At 37.8% G+C, this 17336-nt stretch overlaps 2 protein-coding genes across 5 annotated transcripts in view; one reads left to right on the plus strand and one right to left on the minus strand.

Moving 5' to 3' along the window:
• The window catches only part of COPG2 (COPI coat complex subunit gamma 2), a 137686-nt gene that overhangs the window by 82259 nt on the left and 38091 nt on the right, over positions 1–17336 (plus strand). For all 4 annotated transcript variants that reach the window (XM_059933369.1, XM_059933371.1, XM_059933372.1 and 1 more), the window contains 8 exons: positions 6660–6755; positions 7053–7296; positions 9451–9526; positions 10373–10476; positions 10965–11090; positions 11859–11921; positions 12384–12523; positions 13088–13259. In XM_059933369.1, coding sequence (XP_059789352.1) covers positions 6660–6755; positions 7053–7296; positions 9451–9526; positions 10373–10476; positions 10965–11090; positions 11859–11921; positions 12384–12523; positions 13088–13259 — 1021 coding nt within the window. The remainder of the gene's footprint in view (positions 1–6659; positions 6756–7052; positions 7297–9450; positions 9527–10372; positions 10477–10964; positions 11091–11858; positions 11922–12383; positions 12524–13087; positions 13260–17336) is intronic.
• MEST (mesoderm specific transcript) overlaps positions 11680–17336 on the minus strand; it is a 70225-nt gene continuing 64568 nt past the window's right edge. The window contains exon 12 of the mRNA XM_059933387.1: positions 11680–12745. Coding sequence (XP_059789370.1) covers positions 12691–12745 — 55 coding nt within the window. The 3' untranslated portion in view covers positions 11680–12690. The remainder of the gene's footprint in view (positions 12746–17336) is intronic.

The raw sequence follows: 17336 nt of genomic DNA on the forward strand, positions 1-17336 counted from the left end.
TATTGTATTGTTCATCTCTGTGTGTTTGTTCTTTAATTCTTCTAGGTCTTTGTTAAACATTTCTTGCATGTTCTCAATCTTTGCCTCCATTGTTTTTCCGAGGTCCTGGATCATCTTCACTATCATTACTCTGAGTTCTTTTTCTGGAAGGTTGCCTATCTCCACTTCATTTAGTTGTTTTTCTGGGGTTTTATCTTGTTCCTTCATCTGGTACATAGCCCTCTGCCTTTTCATCTTGTCTATCTTTCTGTGAATGTGGTTTTTGTTCCACAGGCTGCAGGATTGTAGTTTTTCTTGCTTCTGCTGTCTGCCCTCTGGTGGATGAGGCTATCTAAGAGGCTTGTCCTAGTTTCCTGGTGGGAGGGACTGGTGGTGGGTAGAGCTGGCTGTTTCTCTGGTGGGCAGATCTCAGTAAAACTTTAATCCACTTGACTGCTGATGGGTGGGGCTGGGTTCCCTCCCTGATTTCTGTTTGGCCTGAGGCAACCCAACACTGGAGCCTACCTGGGCTCTTTGGTGGGGCTAATAGCAGACTCTGGGAGGGCTCACGCCAAGGAGTACTTCCCAGAACTTCTGCTGCCAGGGTCCTTGTCCCCATGGTGAGCCACAGCCACGCCCCTTCTCTGCAGGAGACCCTCCAACACTAGCAGGTAGGTCTGGTTCAGTCTCCCCTGGGGTCACTCCTCCTTCCCCTGGGTCCCGATATGCACACTACTTTGTGTGTGCCCTCCAAGAGTGGAGTCTCTGTTTCCCCCAGTCCTGTCGAAGTCCTGCAGTCAAATCCCACTAGCTTTCAAAGTCTGATTCTCTAGGAATTTCTCCTCCCATTGCCGGACCCCCAGGTTGGGAAGTGTGACGTGGGGCTCAGAACCTTCACTCCAGTTGGTGGACTTCTGTGGTTTAAGTGTTCTCCAGTCTGTGAGTCACCCACCCAGCAGTTATGGGATTTGATTGTACTGTGATTGCACCCCTCCTACCATCTCAGTGTGGCTTCTCCTTTGTCTTTGGATGTGGGTTATATTTTTTGGTGAGTTCCAGTGTTTTCCTGTCGATGATTGTCCAGCAGCTACTTGTGATTCTCGTGTTCTCACAAGAGGCAGTGAGAGCACGTCCTTCTACTCCGCCATCTTGTTTCAGTTCCCTATTTCGTTTCTCAACGGTGTCTTTTGATGAGCAGAAGTTTTAAAGTTTTATGAAGTCTAATTTATTAATGTTTTTCCTTCACAGTTATTGCTTTCAGTGTCCTAAAACACTTTTGTCTATTTCCAAGTCTTAAAGATATTTTCCTATGTTTTATTGTAAATGTTTTACAGTTTTAGCTTTTACATTTTGGTCTGTGATCCAACTTGAATTAATATTTGTGTGTGATAAGTTCAGTTTTTTTCCATACTGATTTCCAGTCATTCTAGCATAATTTGTTTAAAACACTTCTCTTTCCCCATTGGAGTGCCTTGGCATCTTTGTCTAAAAAGCAGATAACCATATAATTGTAGGTGTATTTCTGGGATCCATATCACATTCTATCAAACTATTTGTCAATCCTATGCCAGTACCTCACTGTATCGATTAATGTAGCTTTATGGTACCTCTCAAATGTGTGGTCTTCCAACTTTGTCCTTCTTTTGTTTAATATTCTAGTTCCTATTTCCATATAAAATTTAGAACCAGCTTATAATTTCTGTAAAACAAAGCCTTCTAGGATTGTGATTGGGGTTGTGTTGAATCTATAATCAATTTGTGGAGAATTGATAGCTTAATATTATTTATTCTTCCAGTTTATGAATATGGTATACCTCTCCCTTTATTTAGGTTTTCTTTGTTTTCTCTGAGCAATGGTTTATAGCATTTATTCTAGAGTTCTTGCACATCTTTTGTTAAATTTATATATAAATATTTTATGCTTTTAAAATTCCATTTTATTAACATTTCTATTTCATTGTTTGCTACTAGTATATTAAAAATACTTTTGTCTTTTTTAACTCTCCCATAACTCGGTATTCTTGCTGAGTACCCTTATTGGTTCTAGTAGTTGTTATATGCATTCCTTAGGATTGTCTATATAAATAATCATGTTATCTGTGAATGGAGACATTTTTACTTCATTTCCAATCCAAATACCTTTCCTTTCTTTTTCTTGTCTTATTAAAATGGCTGGGACTTCCAATACAGTGTTGAAGAGAACTGGTGAGAATGTGTCAGAGCTAATCAAAATAGCAGTAAATTTCAGTTAGAAGAATTAAAGTAAAAAGATATTATTCCTTCATTTGTATTTAATTCTCAGTCAAGAGGTATAGCTGACTCTATTTACTCTCTTCTTGTATTTATCTACTTTTAAAAAACAAACGTAGCCTGTATATTCAAGTAGACATTTTGAATCTTTGGGAAACCTTGGGAGGTTATGAAGGTCATTTTGTAGTATAGTTTATTGAATGAATCTCCTATGCTTGGACGTTTAGATAGTCTGCAGTATTTTGTGATTACAAATAATGCTGCAGTGGATAACTTTCTGCATGTGTTTTCTTGAAATTTTGGAGGTGTGTCCTCAGGGTAAATTCCTAGAAGTTCATGTACTAGATTGAAAGGTAAATAAATATGTAGTTTTGTAGAGAATGTTAAATTCTACTAGCAGTGTGAAAGAGTGCCAGTTTCCCCATCGCCTTACCAATAGAGTACATATATTGTATTTTGAAGTTTTTCCAATCAGTTGGGTGAGAAAGGGTATCTCAGTGTAGTTTTAATTTGAATTTGTCTTATGTTGAGGGAACGTAAACATTTTTTCATATTTTTAAAGATCATTTAATATCTCTATTTTAATATTGTCTGCTCATGTCTTTTTCCCATTTTCTATAAGATTTTTGGTCTTTTGTTTCCTCAGTTAAAGTTTTTTGTATATTAGGGATATTAATTCTTTATCTGTGAAATGTGTTATGATATTTTCTCCCAGTTTGTCATTTGTCTTTTGACTTTCCTTATGATGTCTTTTGTCATGCACAAGTTTTTAATTTTTATGTAGTCAAATTTGTTGATCTTTTTTTTTTAAACATCTTTATTGGAGTATAATTGCTTTACAATGTTGTGTTAGTTTCTGCTTTATAACAAAGTGAATCAGCTATACATATACATATATCCCCATATCTCTTCCCTCTTGCTTCTCCCTCCTTCCCACCCTCCCTATCCCACCCCTCTAGGTGGTCACAAAGCACCAAGTTGATCTCCCTGTGCTATGTGGCTGCTTCCCACTAGCTATCGGTTTTACATTTGGTAGTGTATATGTGCCCATGCCACTCTCTCACTCTGTCCCAGCTTACCCTTCCCCCTCCCCGTGTCCTCAAGTCCATTCTCTAGTAGGTCTGCGTCTTTATTCCTGTCCTGCCCCTAGGTTCTTCATGACCACTTTTTTTTTTTTTTAGATTCCATATATATGTGTTAGCATATAGTATTTGTTTTTCTCTTTCTGACTTACTTCACTCTGTATGACAGACTCTAGGTCCATCCACCTCACTACAAATAACTCAATTTCGTTTCTTTTTATGGCTGAGTAATATTCCATTGTATATATATGCCACATCTTCTTTTGTTGATCTTTTCTTTTATTACATTGGGCTTTTGAGTAATAGTTAGAAAGTCTTTCCCTTCAGACTATAGAATCTGAATGGGTGAATAAGAATTCACCCATGTTTTCTTCTAGTATATGTATAGTTTCATGTTTTACATTTAAATCTCTGATCCATTGGATTTTATTATTGTATGTAGAATGAGAAGTGGATCTAATCTTATCCTTTTCCAATGACTATCCAGTTGCCCCCCAAAGTTTTATTTAAAGGGCTGTCTTTGCCCAGTATTTGAGATATTACCTTCATCATATACTAAAGTTCCATATGTTCTTGAGTCTTTTGGGGGGCTTTCTATTCTATTCTTTTGTTCTCTTTACCTAGTCATGCATCAGTACTACACACTATTTTAAATATAGAAGCTTTGTAAGGATGTTTTAATATCTGTTAGTCTCCTCTCATAGCTCTTTATTTTCATTGTTTCTCTAGCTGTTCTTACATGTTTATATTTCCTTATGAATTTTAGTATTAACTTGTCTAGCTTTATTTAAAAAAAATCTCGGGACTTCCCTGGCAGTCCAGTAGTTAAGACTCTGTGCTTCTACTGCAGGGGGCGCGGGTTTGATCCCTGGTTGGGGAACTAAGATCCCACATGCTGCATGGTGCGGCAAAAAAACACAAAACAAACAAACAAACAAAATTCATTGGCATTTTTATTGGGATCACATTAAATTTATAAGTTTTCTTAGGGGAGAACAAATATCTTAATGATGTTGAGATATCCTAATGAAGAAAAGGGATATTTCTTAATTTGTTCAAGTCTAATTTTGTGCCTTTCTTGAATATTTTATAGTATTTTTTATATTAGATTTGAGTGTTTTAAAAATTCTTTTATGTACTTTATTGTTGTTGCTGTTATAAATCTTTTTTTTACTCATTGTGTCTTCTAACTAGTTATTATTTGTGTATATGAATAGTATTATTTTTGCATTTTAACTTTACAGCCTGCTACCTTGCTGAATTATTTTATTGAGTTAGTTTTATCATCAATTCTCTAGGGTTTCCATGTTATACTGTTATATCATCTGTAAATAAAGATAGATTTGTCTTTTATTTTCTAATTCTTATTCCTCTGTTTTCTCCTGTCTAATTGCATTGGCTACTAGTGCTGGAATAATGTCAAATAACAGTCGAGATAGTAGCATCCTTGTTTTGTTTCTGACCTTAAAGTAAATGACTCTTGGGCTTCCCTATTAAGTAATATGCTGGCAGTACGATTGAGGGATGTGTATGTGTGTGTGTGTATAAAATGGAAGTGTCTGTCCATTCCTTTTTATTTTTTTAAGAATTTTTATTAGGAATGACTGTTGGATTTTATCAAAGGCTTTTCAGCATCTATGGATATAGTCATGATTTTTCTCCTCAGACTCATTAATATTGATGAATTATATTAATTTTCTAATGTTGAATCATTCTTGCATTCTTAGTATAAATTCCATTTCATCATGGCATATTCTTTTCTTACTGTAGTGTTGGAGTTTGTTAGCTAATGTATTACTTAGAATTTTTGCATCAGTGTTCATAAATGATTTCCATCTGTAATTTTTCTTTTTGTGTGTATACCGTCTTTATTAGGTTTATATATCAGTGCTTCATAAATGATTGTGGATGTTTTCCTTCATTTTCTATGCTCTGAAACAGTGTATATAGATTTGGGACTATCTGGTTGTTGGCAGACAGTTCTCCAGTTTTCCATAAATTTCTTGCATTTCTGCACACCCTGCAAATTAGGCACTAACTGCCCTTTGTTTCCTACTATACCAGTTTTGTTCCCTTTGTGTAGTGCAAGATCTCTTCCAGTCTCAAAAGATATAAGCATCTCCCTAAAAGTAGTAAATGGCCAGTTTCCATACAGCCCTAGAAGATACAGCTAGTCCTGCCTCTAGAGCAAAAAGCAAACATGCTCATTGCCCAGTATAATAAAGGTAATGTTTCCCTTCTGAATAGAGGACTGGCATGCTTACTGCCCACTGTAAAGTATTCAAGTCCCATATCTCAAAATCTCCTGTAATGCAGCCTACTGTGGGCTCAAGTATTATCCAGCCCTTTTTGCATTGTCCTATGGTAATTGGGGCTTAGGAAACTGACCCCCAAATGCTGATATCCTGGCTACTGCTTTTGCTGTGATTAAATAACTGTCTTTTATCTCTGATCCAGGATTCTTGTGTATTCTTCTAGCATCCATGAAATTGTAGCAGTCTAACTTGTTAGCTTGCAAGTAGGGTAAAATTTCACACTCTTTTCACTTCTTGACACTGGTCTTTAAAGTTGTGGTAAAAATTTCCTAGAAACCATTTTGTGAAATAGTTCCTTGGTAACTTTCTCTATTTCTTCTATGGAAATCAGTCTTTAAGCTTTTTATCTTTACTGTTCACTTTAAAATTTGTATGTGAAAATTTTAAAATATGCTCAAAGCTTATTTGCTTGGAGCAAAGGGGTGGGGTCTCTCTTTTTTTTTTTTAATTTATTTATTTTATTTATTTATTTTTGGCTGCACTGGGTCTTCATTGCTGCTCGCGGGCTTTCTCTAGTTGCAGCAAGCAGGGGCTACTCTTCATTGTGGTGCGCGGGCCTCTCATTGCGGTGGCCTCTCTTGTTGTGGAGCACGGGCTTTAGGCACACAGGCTTCCGTAGTTGTGGCACGTGGGCTCAGTAGTTGTGGCTCGCAGGCTCCAGAGCGCAGGCTTAGCAGCTGTGGCGCATGGGCCCAGCTGCTCCACGGCATGTGGGATCTTCCCGGACCAGGGCTCGAACCCACGTCCCCTGCAATGGCAGGCGGGCTCTCTATCACTGCGCCACCAGGGAAGCCCTGGGGTCTCTTGAATATACTTCATTTTTACATTGCTTTTTATTTTCCTCTGAGGTCTCTTTTGCTTATCTTTCATGAAGAACCATAATTGTTATTTTAGTTAACTGTAGTGCCTTCTTATCTTGCAGTAAATAAGTAGCTAAAGTTATAAAGATGAACGTCCTTTCTGTGCTTTCCTCTAGGTGATAGTTGTACAGTCATTATAAAGGTGCATGTCCTTTTTGTTTGTTTTTCTACAGGTGGTGGTTGTACAGGCAATTAGTGCTCTCTGTCAGAAATACCCTCGAAAGCACAGCGTCATGATGACTTTCCTCTCCAACATGCTCCGAGATGACGTAGGTGCACTACTTTTTAATCGTGCGAAGTTGCTCTCTTAAATTCTTATGCCATAGTATTTAAAGCAGCTTTCTTTATCATCTCAGTATGCGTCTCAAATACTGTGCTTAATTCTGGTTTCTGTCTTATTACTAGACATGCTATTGCTTTGGCTTTCCCACTTGGAGGAAAAAACGCTTTTGTTTCTTTCATAAGGGAAGGGAAATGAAATCTGAATGTTATAGCATGAGCCTTGGAGTATAAGCATTTCTCCAAAAAGTGTCCTCAGAATGAATGGCAGTTTTCTCTTTTGCCAGGGAGGCTTTGAATATAAGCGAGCCATTGTGGACTGCATAATCAGCATTGTGGAAGAGAACCCTGAGAGTAAAGAGGCAGGTCTAGCCCACCTTTGTGAATTCATCGAGGACTGTGAACACACTGTTCTGGCTACTAAGATTCTACACTTGTTGGGCAAAGAGGGCCCCAGAACGCCTGTCCCCTCCAAGTATATCCGCTTTATTTTTAATAGGGTGGTACTGGAGAACGAGGCTGTCAGAGCTGGTGAGTCATTGGAACACTAATAATGGTGTAACTGCTGATCTTGTGAAATGCTTATTAACTCAAGGCGGGGTGGTAATGAAATTGGAAAATGAAGTTGCAACGTCTGTTTGATGGTGGGATCTTGGAGCACACTTAAGCCCCAGATGTACAGCTCTTTCTTTGTATTCCAATTTCCATCCTGACTTCTGCCTGTATCAGAGACAAATAACCCTTGACTTTCGGTATGTCAGAAGACTGTGATGGCGTCATCCATTTTTTCAGAGTTATGGCCATAAGTATGAATGTCTGTGAAATTTGTGTGTCTTTCTGCCTCTGTAGTTTTTAAGTGGTTTTTTAAACAGGTCTTAGGGTTTTTTTACTTCCTCCTCCCCTTAGTGTATGAACTGGTCCAAATCTCCCCTGTTAAAACTATAAGCCTTCCTTTGATCCATTGTCTCTCACTAGCTACTGACCATATTTCCCCTGTTATGTAACCTTGTGGGAGCTATTACTAGCTGCCCCTATGAACTTATTCTCCATTTTCTCTTCAACTCACTATAATCTTGCTCTCTCCCTTAAAAATCTTCTGAAGCTATTTTTTTTGGAAATTACTTATAAGCTAGTTGGAAAATCAAGTTAGACACTTTAATGTTCTTACCCTTGTTCACCTCAGTCAATTTGATGTACTGTTGCCTAAACACTTCATGAAACTCTCTTCCCTTGGTTTCCACAATAGCCTGCATCTTTCCATCACTCCTCAGTCTTATTTATAGAGCTTCTCTTCCGTTCCTTAAAACGTTAGTTTTCCTTAGGGGTTTGTCTTCTCAACATACACATTCATTCTGGTGATCATTTCCAGAGCTCTGCTGATATGCTGTGGCATTGCAGTCGTGTCTCTTTCGTGAACTTGTATGTCTGGCTATCTAAGGCACTTTAAATTCAGCTTGAAATTCAAACTATCCCAAACAGAAATCCTCACCTATATCATCCACTCAGTTGCAAGGCTAGAACCTTACTCCATTGTTTTATAATCCCCATCTATCCTTTGGCAAAGTTCTTTCCATTCTGTCTCCTCAAAATGCATTTCTTCATTGTCTTTTTTCATAGATTTCCTGAGGGCTGCATTAGGCTCCCATCCATTTCAGATGCCCAGCTAGTCTGACTGCTTGTAGTCTCGCCCATATCCAGTATATTCTCCACACTCTGCTACCAAAATGGTCGCTGGACACAAAATCTGCTCACAAATTTAGAGTAGCACACTCTGCTACAAATACACAGATTCATCCTGTGTTTAACACCCGTTAATAATAGCCTTGAGGTTAAACCATAACCGATTTTTGTTTTGTCTCCAGTCTCTCACTTTTCTCCTCCTGCTCTCCAGCGCAGGTCTAGTGCTTCAGCCTTGCTCAGCTGTGTCCAGTCCCAGGATCTTGCCACACTTTCTTGTCTGGCCTGAGGGCCTTGGTACTTTTTATTCTCTCTCCCTTGAATGCTCTTTTCCGGCCTTTTCCCTCTGGCTAACTCTATTTGTTCTTCAAACTTTAGCTCAAGTAATAAGTGTCAACTCCTTGTCTGTCTCCTCCTCCTCCAATTCTGACTTACGTTCCTTTCTCTACTCACGTAGTACCCTGGATATAGTCCTACCATGGACTTTCTGTGCTATGTTGTAACTACCTCTTTACTTACCTGTCTTTCCCACTGGAGTACAACTCCTTGATGTCTTTTGTCTTTCTGCCTCCAGCACCTAGCACAACTCCTGACAAAGGTTAAGTAAGCAGTAAACCTTTGTTGATACAGTGAATTTTAATAATAGAGTTTTGGGTTTTTGTTTTTGTTTTTTAATGTGTGGGGCTGGTTGTTTGAGATTAGAGCTTAATTAATCAGTGTGGTATATAAGGAGCTGGACTGGAGGATAGCTCATATAAGGAATACATATGATCCTTTTTCCTCAATGCGTGGCGGGTTTTCTTACTCAGAGCTCTCTTGGGCCTGCTGATTTCTATTTATGCTTAAATGGATCAAGGAAATAAGATCAAGAAACTCACAATAAAACAATAAGAGTTTATTCCAACTGAACACGGGGAAACTCCTCTAATTTTTTTTTTTTTTTTAATGATTACTGCTTGACTCTGAGAAGCCAATATTCATGTTGTTTCGTTTTATGCTCCATTACAGCTGCTGTGAGTGCTTTGGCTAAATTTGGGGCTCAGAATGAGAATCTTCTCCCAAGTATCCTAGTACTCTTACAAAGGTAATTAAAAGAATGTCTTTTTCTTTTCTTTTTTTTTTTTTTAATAAGAATGCCACGTGGCTGAATAGAGAATTCCTCATTGTACCATATCAAAATGCATTGCAGGACCTAAGAGTAGAGCTGATGGAGTCAGGGCAAGTGGCATTTTTCTTATTCTTCTGGTAATTTTGCATGTGCTAAGTACATGTAAAATTTGACTTCTAATTTCTCTTGCATGATTTTGAGAAAGTGACTTAAATACATGTGCCTCAATTTGTATAACAGGGGCCAACTTCAAAGAGATTCACTATGTAGAGTTGAAAATACCAGCTTTTCATGGTCTCCTTGATTCCCTGTTTGATGAGGAAAAGACTTGCTTTAGCAAACACTCTGTGATTACATCTTGTAATTGAAGCAGAAAAATTACAAGCCAAAGGCTGGCTGGTTTAAATCAAATAGATTGCCATTTGAGTGATATCAATGCCTGGATTCGGAATGCTTTTTAGTATCCTTGGAAAGTATAATATTACCATTTTTAAATTATATTAGAAGTCTAAATCTTTACCAGGGTCATGTGGTTGCAGATCCAAGAATAGACTCCAAACTGCTCTCTTATGTTATTGTGTCCTTCCTAATTATTTTAATGCCTACTTATGTAGTGCTTCTGATTCATAATGACACCATTTCTTTACCAATTCAGAACAGTACCCAATATTTGTGGAGATTTTAGGATCCACTGTTGGCTGTTGTTGAGCTCTTTTATAAAGGCAGTATCAGATGGCCTGGATTGTGTCCTTTAGGTATAGTGGTAAAGCTGCTGGAAGTCGTTACCGTGCTGTGACATGCATCTTCTGTATCCCTGGACAGGTGTATGATGGATACTGACGATGAGGTACGGGATAGAGCTACCTTCTATCTGAATGTGCTGCAGCAGAGGCAGATGGCGCTGAATGCTACATATATCTTCAATGGTCAGTGAGAGCCAAGAATGGAGACAAGTACACTTTTGTTCCACAAATGGTGTCTGAGAAGCATATCCATGATGATTTGCATATGAGCTGGCTTCACTAGGCAAAATGCTTGGTTTCTGTCTTTGAATGCACTTCCATTTCTAGGGAGACCTAAAGTATGTAAAAGCCCAAAGAATATTGCTTTTTCCTGGTCCTCCTTGAGCTCCCTCTTGGATGGGTTTACCTTTTTTCCCTTATGCATCATCGTTTCCACGTGTCTCCGTTGCTTTGTTTTCTGGAAGATACTTCTATTTTGTTGAAAATTCCTATGCTCTGCTCCTATGCTTCCTTGGATGAAATTATAAGAGCCTTTATTTTTTATTATTTAGGTTATAAAATCTGTGGTTATAGTTTTCTTTAGAAAGCTTAGATAAATATTACAAATCTGGGCCTGTCTGGGTCCTAGGATGGGCAAGAAGTTATAGTGCTGAGAGTTCTCTGTTTCATAGGTCTGACAGTCTCTGTACCAGGGATGGAGAAAGCCTTACACCAGTACACACTGGAGCCTTCAGAAAAGCCCTTTGATATGAAATCTATTCCTCTTGCTATGGCTGCTGTCTTTGAACAGAAAGCAGGTAAGGGGAACAGTGTTAGTTTTTCTATGTATAAGTAGTTTTACACCAATAAGATATACTGTTAGCATATTTTCTTTAATATTTCTTTTAATGGTCACTGCTTCTAATCTTATAGAGCTAAGATGGATGATACTTTTTAAATTAGGGTTTTAAAATTTTTTTCCTTGTTTTCTCATGAAAGCAAGAATATGAAATGTGACTCAGATTGAAAGTTTTTTTTTTTTTTTTTTAATGCTAAGTGTTACAGCATTTGAAGTTAGTTGTCACCGTGTGCTTCAGAGCAGTAATTGTGCTGTCACCTCTTATTTTTATTTTCTGATGTTAGTTAACTTCTTAGTTAATTTTTCTGTTGGAGGCTTAAAAAAATAAAGGAACAAAGTGTGTAGTGGTTAGAACTGAAAATGAAAGAGCTTATGCTTTCAGCATTTTCAGGTTTTTTTGTTGGTACTATATAAGTAGTTTTTCCTATTTGAATCACGAGATTTGTTTTATAAACTGTTCCTCCTTTTAAGAGTAATTAAACAAAACATTCTGGTCCATTAAAGCAAATTCTGTATTTTTAGGACTTACTTTATTATTTCATAAAATATGTTCACTGAATACATTTTGAGTGTCCCTCCAAAAAAGGTGACAGAGAACCTACTGGTATGATTCAGCAATAGCTCCTTATGTTTATCTGCTTGACGTTTCTGTCCTCATCTCCTGTCTGCATGTTTGGCTTGATAGTAGGAGGGAAGCTCACTTGATTGCTCATACTTGTCTTTGTAGAAATCACACTGGTGGCTACTAAGCCCGAGAAGTTGGCTCCTTCCAGGCAAGACATTTTCCAAGGTATGATGATTTGATGTGTAGAAGCAGTAGCCTAGCACCCGAGGCATTGTAAGTATAATGAAGGCCACTACTTTTGTTCAATTTGATTAATCCTCAGTACGGGAGATAGTTGTATGGCCGAATATTGATTGTCCTAGCTTACAGTTGCAGGCGCTACCTGGAGCCTGTGGGACTTTCCAATTTCCAGTTGCCAGCTTACGGAGAATGTTATTCTTACGCTGTATCAGGGAACTCAAATTCTATGAAATTAGGAATTAAGTTTGTTTGTCTGTTTGTTGCTTTTAGAAATTGAGTGTATAAACTCTTACTTAAAAGATTATTTCACTAAAGCTTGGGGACACACTAGTTGAGTGTTCAACTATAAGTAAGACTATGGAAGCTTAAAACATTTTAGACACCCAGAGTAATGTTTTCCCTGTCTTCTTACTTTCCTCCTCCTTTTCTTTCCTTTTTTCTTGATAGAACAACTGGCTGTCATTCCTGAGTTTATGAATCTAGGACCCTTGTTCAAGTCTTCTGAGCCTGTTCAGCTTACAGAAGCAGAGACAGAATATTTTGTTCGTTGTATCAAGCACATGTTTACCAATCATATTGTGTTCCAGGTGAGATAAGCGCCAGAACTGGCTCCAGTAAGGGGTTTAGTATTAATCCCCTTTTAGTTTATGATTCTCGTTCCTTTTATAGAGAAGCAAATTTAGCAGCATATCTGGTTTTCTTTCCTAGCTCCATAGCTGTAGAGATGTGATGGGTAGCTTTTGATGATTTAAATTTAAAAAGACATAAAACTGAAATGTCTGGAGAAGTTGGACAGCATAAAGTATAACCTGTGGAAAAAATAATCATCATTTAATATCAGGGTAAAATAAATGTGTCGTTCCAAGAACTTGGATTTCAGTTTGGTTCTCAGACAGCTATCAGACTTCTACCATCTTGTTTGGTAGAACTCAATCTCAGGAAGGAGGAAAAAACTGGTTAACATAAACAAAAAAGACCTCAAGAATAAGGTTATCCTCATTGCCTCAGGAAAAATCTTAGGGGGAGACATGCGGGGTGTTTAGAAAGTATAGAGGATTCCAGAACTCAGTCGTGGGTTACGGGTGGGAAGGAACAACTTGCTTGAAAACAGTTTTTCTGCTTCATGACTTTCCTATTTGCTGACTTTTCAGTTTGACTGTACCAATACTCTCAATGACCAGCTACTGGAGAAAGTGACAGTGCAGGTGGAACCATCAGATTCCTATGAAGTGCTGTGTTGTATCCCAGTCCCCAGCCTACCTTATAATCAACCAGGAATATGCTACACTCTTGTTCGTTTACCTGATGATGACTCTACAGCAGGTACTAACACACAGAATGGAAGAGATATGATTAAGAGTGCATTACCACTTGAGCTCTTAAATGTCTGGACAGATGTTTGGGGTTCAAGAATTTGTTTCTTTTCTGGAATTAAATGGTGGTATATTTATATTTATAAAATGAGTTACTGCTTACAGAAATATTAATTTTATAACCAAGTTTCTGAGTAAAATATGCTGGACATTTAATTGTAAAACAGAAACTGGATGTATACAGTGGTAGCCCAAAAAGGAACTCAGACTTTCTGTTGGAACAGTGTCACCACTAGTGAGGGTTCATATACCTGATGTCTCCTATGAAGGATCATGGCCTACTTCTCCCTGATGTTTCTTTCCAGGGCATCCTAAGGACTTTTTATTTAGTAGCTCCGTGGCATCATAAAATATATTGTTTTTAAGGGTCCTGTAACATAAGGCAAGTGTCTAAGAGTATGTCTCAGCCTAATGAGTGGCTTAGCCAACATCTGTGTATCCACATTTGAGAAGGGCTTGTAATCTGCTTGACCTGTATGCAGTCTTGGGGGTGGGGTGGAGTGGGGGAGGCCTGTGAAGGAGAGCCAATTGCTAGCGCCAGTGGTATTTACAAATTGGGGGTTTGAGATCTTCTAACCTATGAATGTCAAGTATTTGTTGTACTTGATTTCTTTTCCCCATTTTCCCACCTGAGTTCTTTTCTTCCCATATTCACTGCAGAGTTTTCACAACTGCTACCCAGTTTTCACTGCAATAAGCACACACATCGCACTTACATTTTGAACAATTTTTATTACTAGTACAGGAAAAATCAATTTTTACTACTAATACAGGAAAAAACAATTTTTACTACTAATACAGGAAAAATCAGATAGAAGTTAACAAATATTGGGAAAGTTACAGAGTTACAAGAAATCGTAAAAGCACTAGTAAATAGTTATCCCTGGTCATCATTCAGTTACATTTGGGGCTTAACCTGTCTTCCCTTAGCCCCTCCCCCAACTCCCTTTTTAGATGTTGGTTCTGGGAGCCCCTGCCCAATCTTACCTGTGTTGGATGATAGACCAGGCTACTCAACTCTAGCACGAGGTAGATTCAAGTTGGCACCATTGCTGGGTCTGAACCCCAGGTTGTTCCCTCTGGCCCTGGCTGGACCTGCAGTTGTGGCCACCCTGGATCCATAAGCCCCTGGGTAGGAAGGCACTTTCCTATCTGGCCTCCACTATTTCTCCTTTGAGCATTAGGCCATCCAACTTGAACCTTTAATTACCTCCTTAATCCCTTTATGAGGTTTCTCTTATTCCATTCTCTTTTAGCTTCACTTTCTTTCCTGGTCTGTTTCCCTCTGGTTAGATTTGGCTTATGTCCACCAGCCAGTAATTAAGCTGGCTGTACTCTTATGTAAATAAAGCTAGTTTTATTTACCCTTATTCTAAACCAGTATCTGGGCACAGTCTTAATGTAGCCCTATGGCTTCTGCCATCATCCTGGGATACGCCATACTTCTTCAGTTTTTTCGAGTAGCCACCTCTCCATATTTCAAAATTCTAACCCCATTTTACTTCCCACTAAGTTTCTGTTTTTTAAGGGATGCCATTGCTTCGCCACTTAAATTTGGAAGCAAAATGCTGAACTCATTGGTTGAAGAATCAAGCTCTCCCCAATTGAGAATACTAGCTCCTCCCGTTTCCCCAGGTTCACTGGATAACTGATAACTCAGGTGCCTCACACCCCAAGGAGTGGTTCTAACAGAATACAATAAATACAATTTTACAATATCAAAATACATAAAACAACAATATTGAAATTACAGAAGTTACATATAGTATAGGAGAAAACAACAACAACAGAAAACATTTCTACTAAGACAGAAAGCATAGGGAGGTTTTCTTACCCCTCCTTACTACAGAGTTAATTTCTTTTTAAAACATAGATCTTACAAATTAGCCCAGAGGTTTCAACCTTTGGTCTGCTGGCTGTGGACTCTTTTGCTTGATGGTTGTTAGTATTTTGTCTATAAAAATTTGTCATTTGGAGAATTTTCTTTCTTTTCTGTTAAATTCAAAGGGTTTGCTGATTGGTGTTAAAACTTAGTTATAAACTCTTGTGATTGCATCTTGGAGAAAAGAAATGGAATTCTTCCAATGGAAGTCTCAACACTTAGACTTTTAAAACTTTGTTAGTAGTCGATTTACATTTTACCTATCATTTACCTGCTTAAAAAAAAACTCCTTTCTATTCTTTAGTCTTTGTTAGAAACTCTAAAATTTTTAATCCATGGCCAATCCAAAGTCTTTGCTGTGCAATGAATAGAAGTGAAATACCAGGGCATAGGTGGTAGTAAGAGTCTTTTCCACATGCCTTCCTTTCAGCATTTTCCCATTGCAGATATTCTGAATTTTACCAATCACCTGAAGATCTATACATCAATTACCTCTGCTTGTCTCATCTCAAAATATATTTTCCATATAGTCACAGAAAAAAAATAGAAATTCTATAGATTGTGATTTCCTTCAACTTGAAAACTGTATAGAATAGAAAGTAATGTAGGTTTTGGAGATAGATAAATTCGATTTGAATTCTGACTGTTAACACACTGAGTGTGTAATCATAGACAAGTTATTTGATCTCTGTAAACCTTTTAGGATTGTTGTAAGGATAAAATGAAATTAACGTGATTAGCGTGGTGCCAGACACATAGTGAATACTTAATAGATAGAAGCTATTATTGTTTCAATTCTGAAACTATCCACTTTCTCCCTTTACCCTCTTTAAAAATCAAGTCTTTCACAGTTCAAAGGACACACACCCACCCATCTCCTCAGAAAGTTATTCCATCAACTGTTCTCACCTTTTCTGTATCTTTAAACTTTCCCACTTCTCCTTACTTTATAAGTGTACAAAAAATCTATGCCATCTGAAAAAATTTACTTTAACTCAACATCAAGATATTACCATAACTCCTTCGCTGAAATCTTGGGCAAATTGTGCAAAGAGTAATCAACATCATAAGTCTCAATTTAGTTAGTCCTACTTATCTTGCGTCCTCCAACAACTACTCTTTACTAAAAAATTTCTAGAAAAGCCTTCAAGGCAGCATGCTTTCTTAGTGTCCTTTCTCATCCAGCAACTTTCCTTCCTCTGAATGTTTATTACACCAGTAACAACATATATATGCAACATTCTACAAATTTTTCCCCACTTTGGACCTCTGTAATGACTCTACCTTTTTGCTTTATTACTTGCTCAGAACCATTCTAATCCCTATATTGTTTTTATTATTGAACTTTCGGTCCTCATTGCATCATTATTTCTCATTTCAACAAATTTAGATAACTCATTTAAATAGCCTTCAATAGAAAATATCCATACTAAGATAAAGTTTAACAGGACATGTATATGAGTTTCTCTTTTTTTTTTTTCATTAGGGATGCTGCCTCCCATTTAACAATTCATAACTCTTTCATATTATACATACATACTGCAGTTCTTGCAGTTCTACACTTCCTTAAACCTTTATCTTAATGAGCTACCACAGGATCCTGATGGACTCCAATCTCTTCGCTGAATCTGTTGTCTCCATTCCATTATTTGCTGTTCAGTATTAGCCATATTAACTCCTGACATTCTGAATTAAATCCACAACTTCAGTTAAGTAAAATTTATCTGTTGTTTTACTTTGACTCACCTCCATCCACTCACTGGGATCCATATTAATGACCCTTGGTGAAACTTTGCATTCTTCCAAGCTAAGCACATAATCTGAATTTTTACTCAAATGCTAAAAAAGCAGGATAGGTTGAACATTACTATTTAGCCACCATTTCCCCCACCTTTATCACTAGAATTTGTATCAGCCTAGCCGTAGAATCCATATTCCTCCAGATCTGACCCGTTAATGAGACTGGCCAAGATTCCAGTTTGAGACCTCATTCACCTGTTCATTCATCTTGCAACCAACCTCCCTTTCCTCAAACACACTGAAATTTCTAACATTTCCTCTGTGCTGACTTTGAACCTGTTTTCCTATCCTATTTCATGTTCCCGTTTCACACCATCATCGATAGCTGTCATCTTTATTGCTGCC

This window comes from Balaenoptera ricei, chromosome 9 (assembly GCF_028023285.1).
Source record: "Balaenoptera ricei isolate mBalRic1 chromosome 9, mBalRic1.hap2, whole genome shotgun sequence".
In the NCBI taxonomy this organism is placed as follows: domain Eukaryota; kingdom Metazoa; phylum Chordata; class Mammalia; order Artiodactyla; family Balaenopteridae; genus Balaenoptera; species Balaenoptera ricei.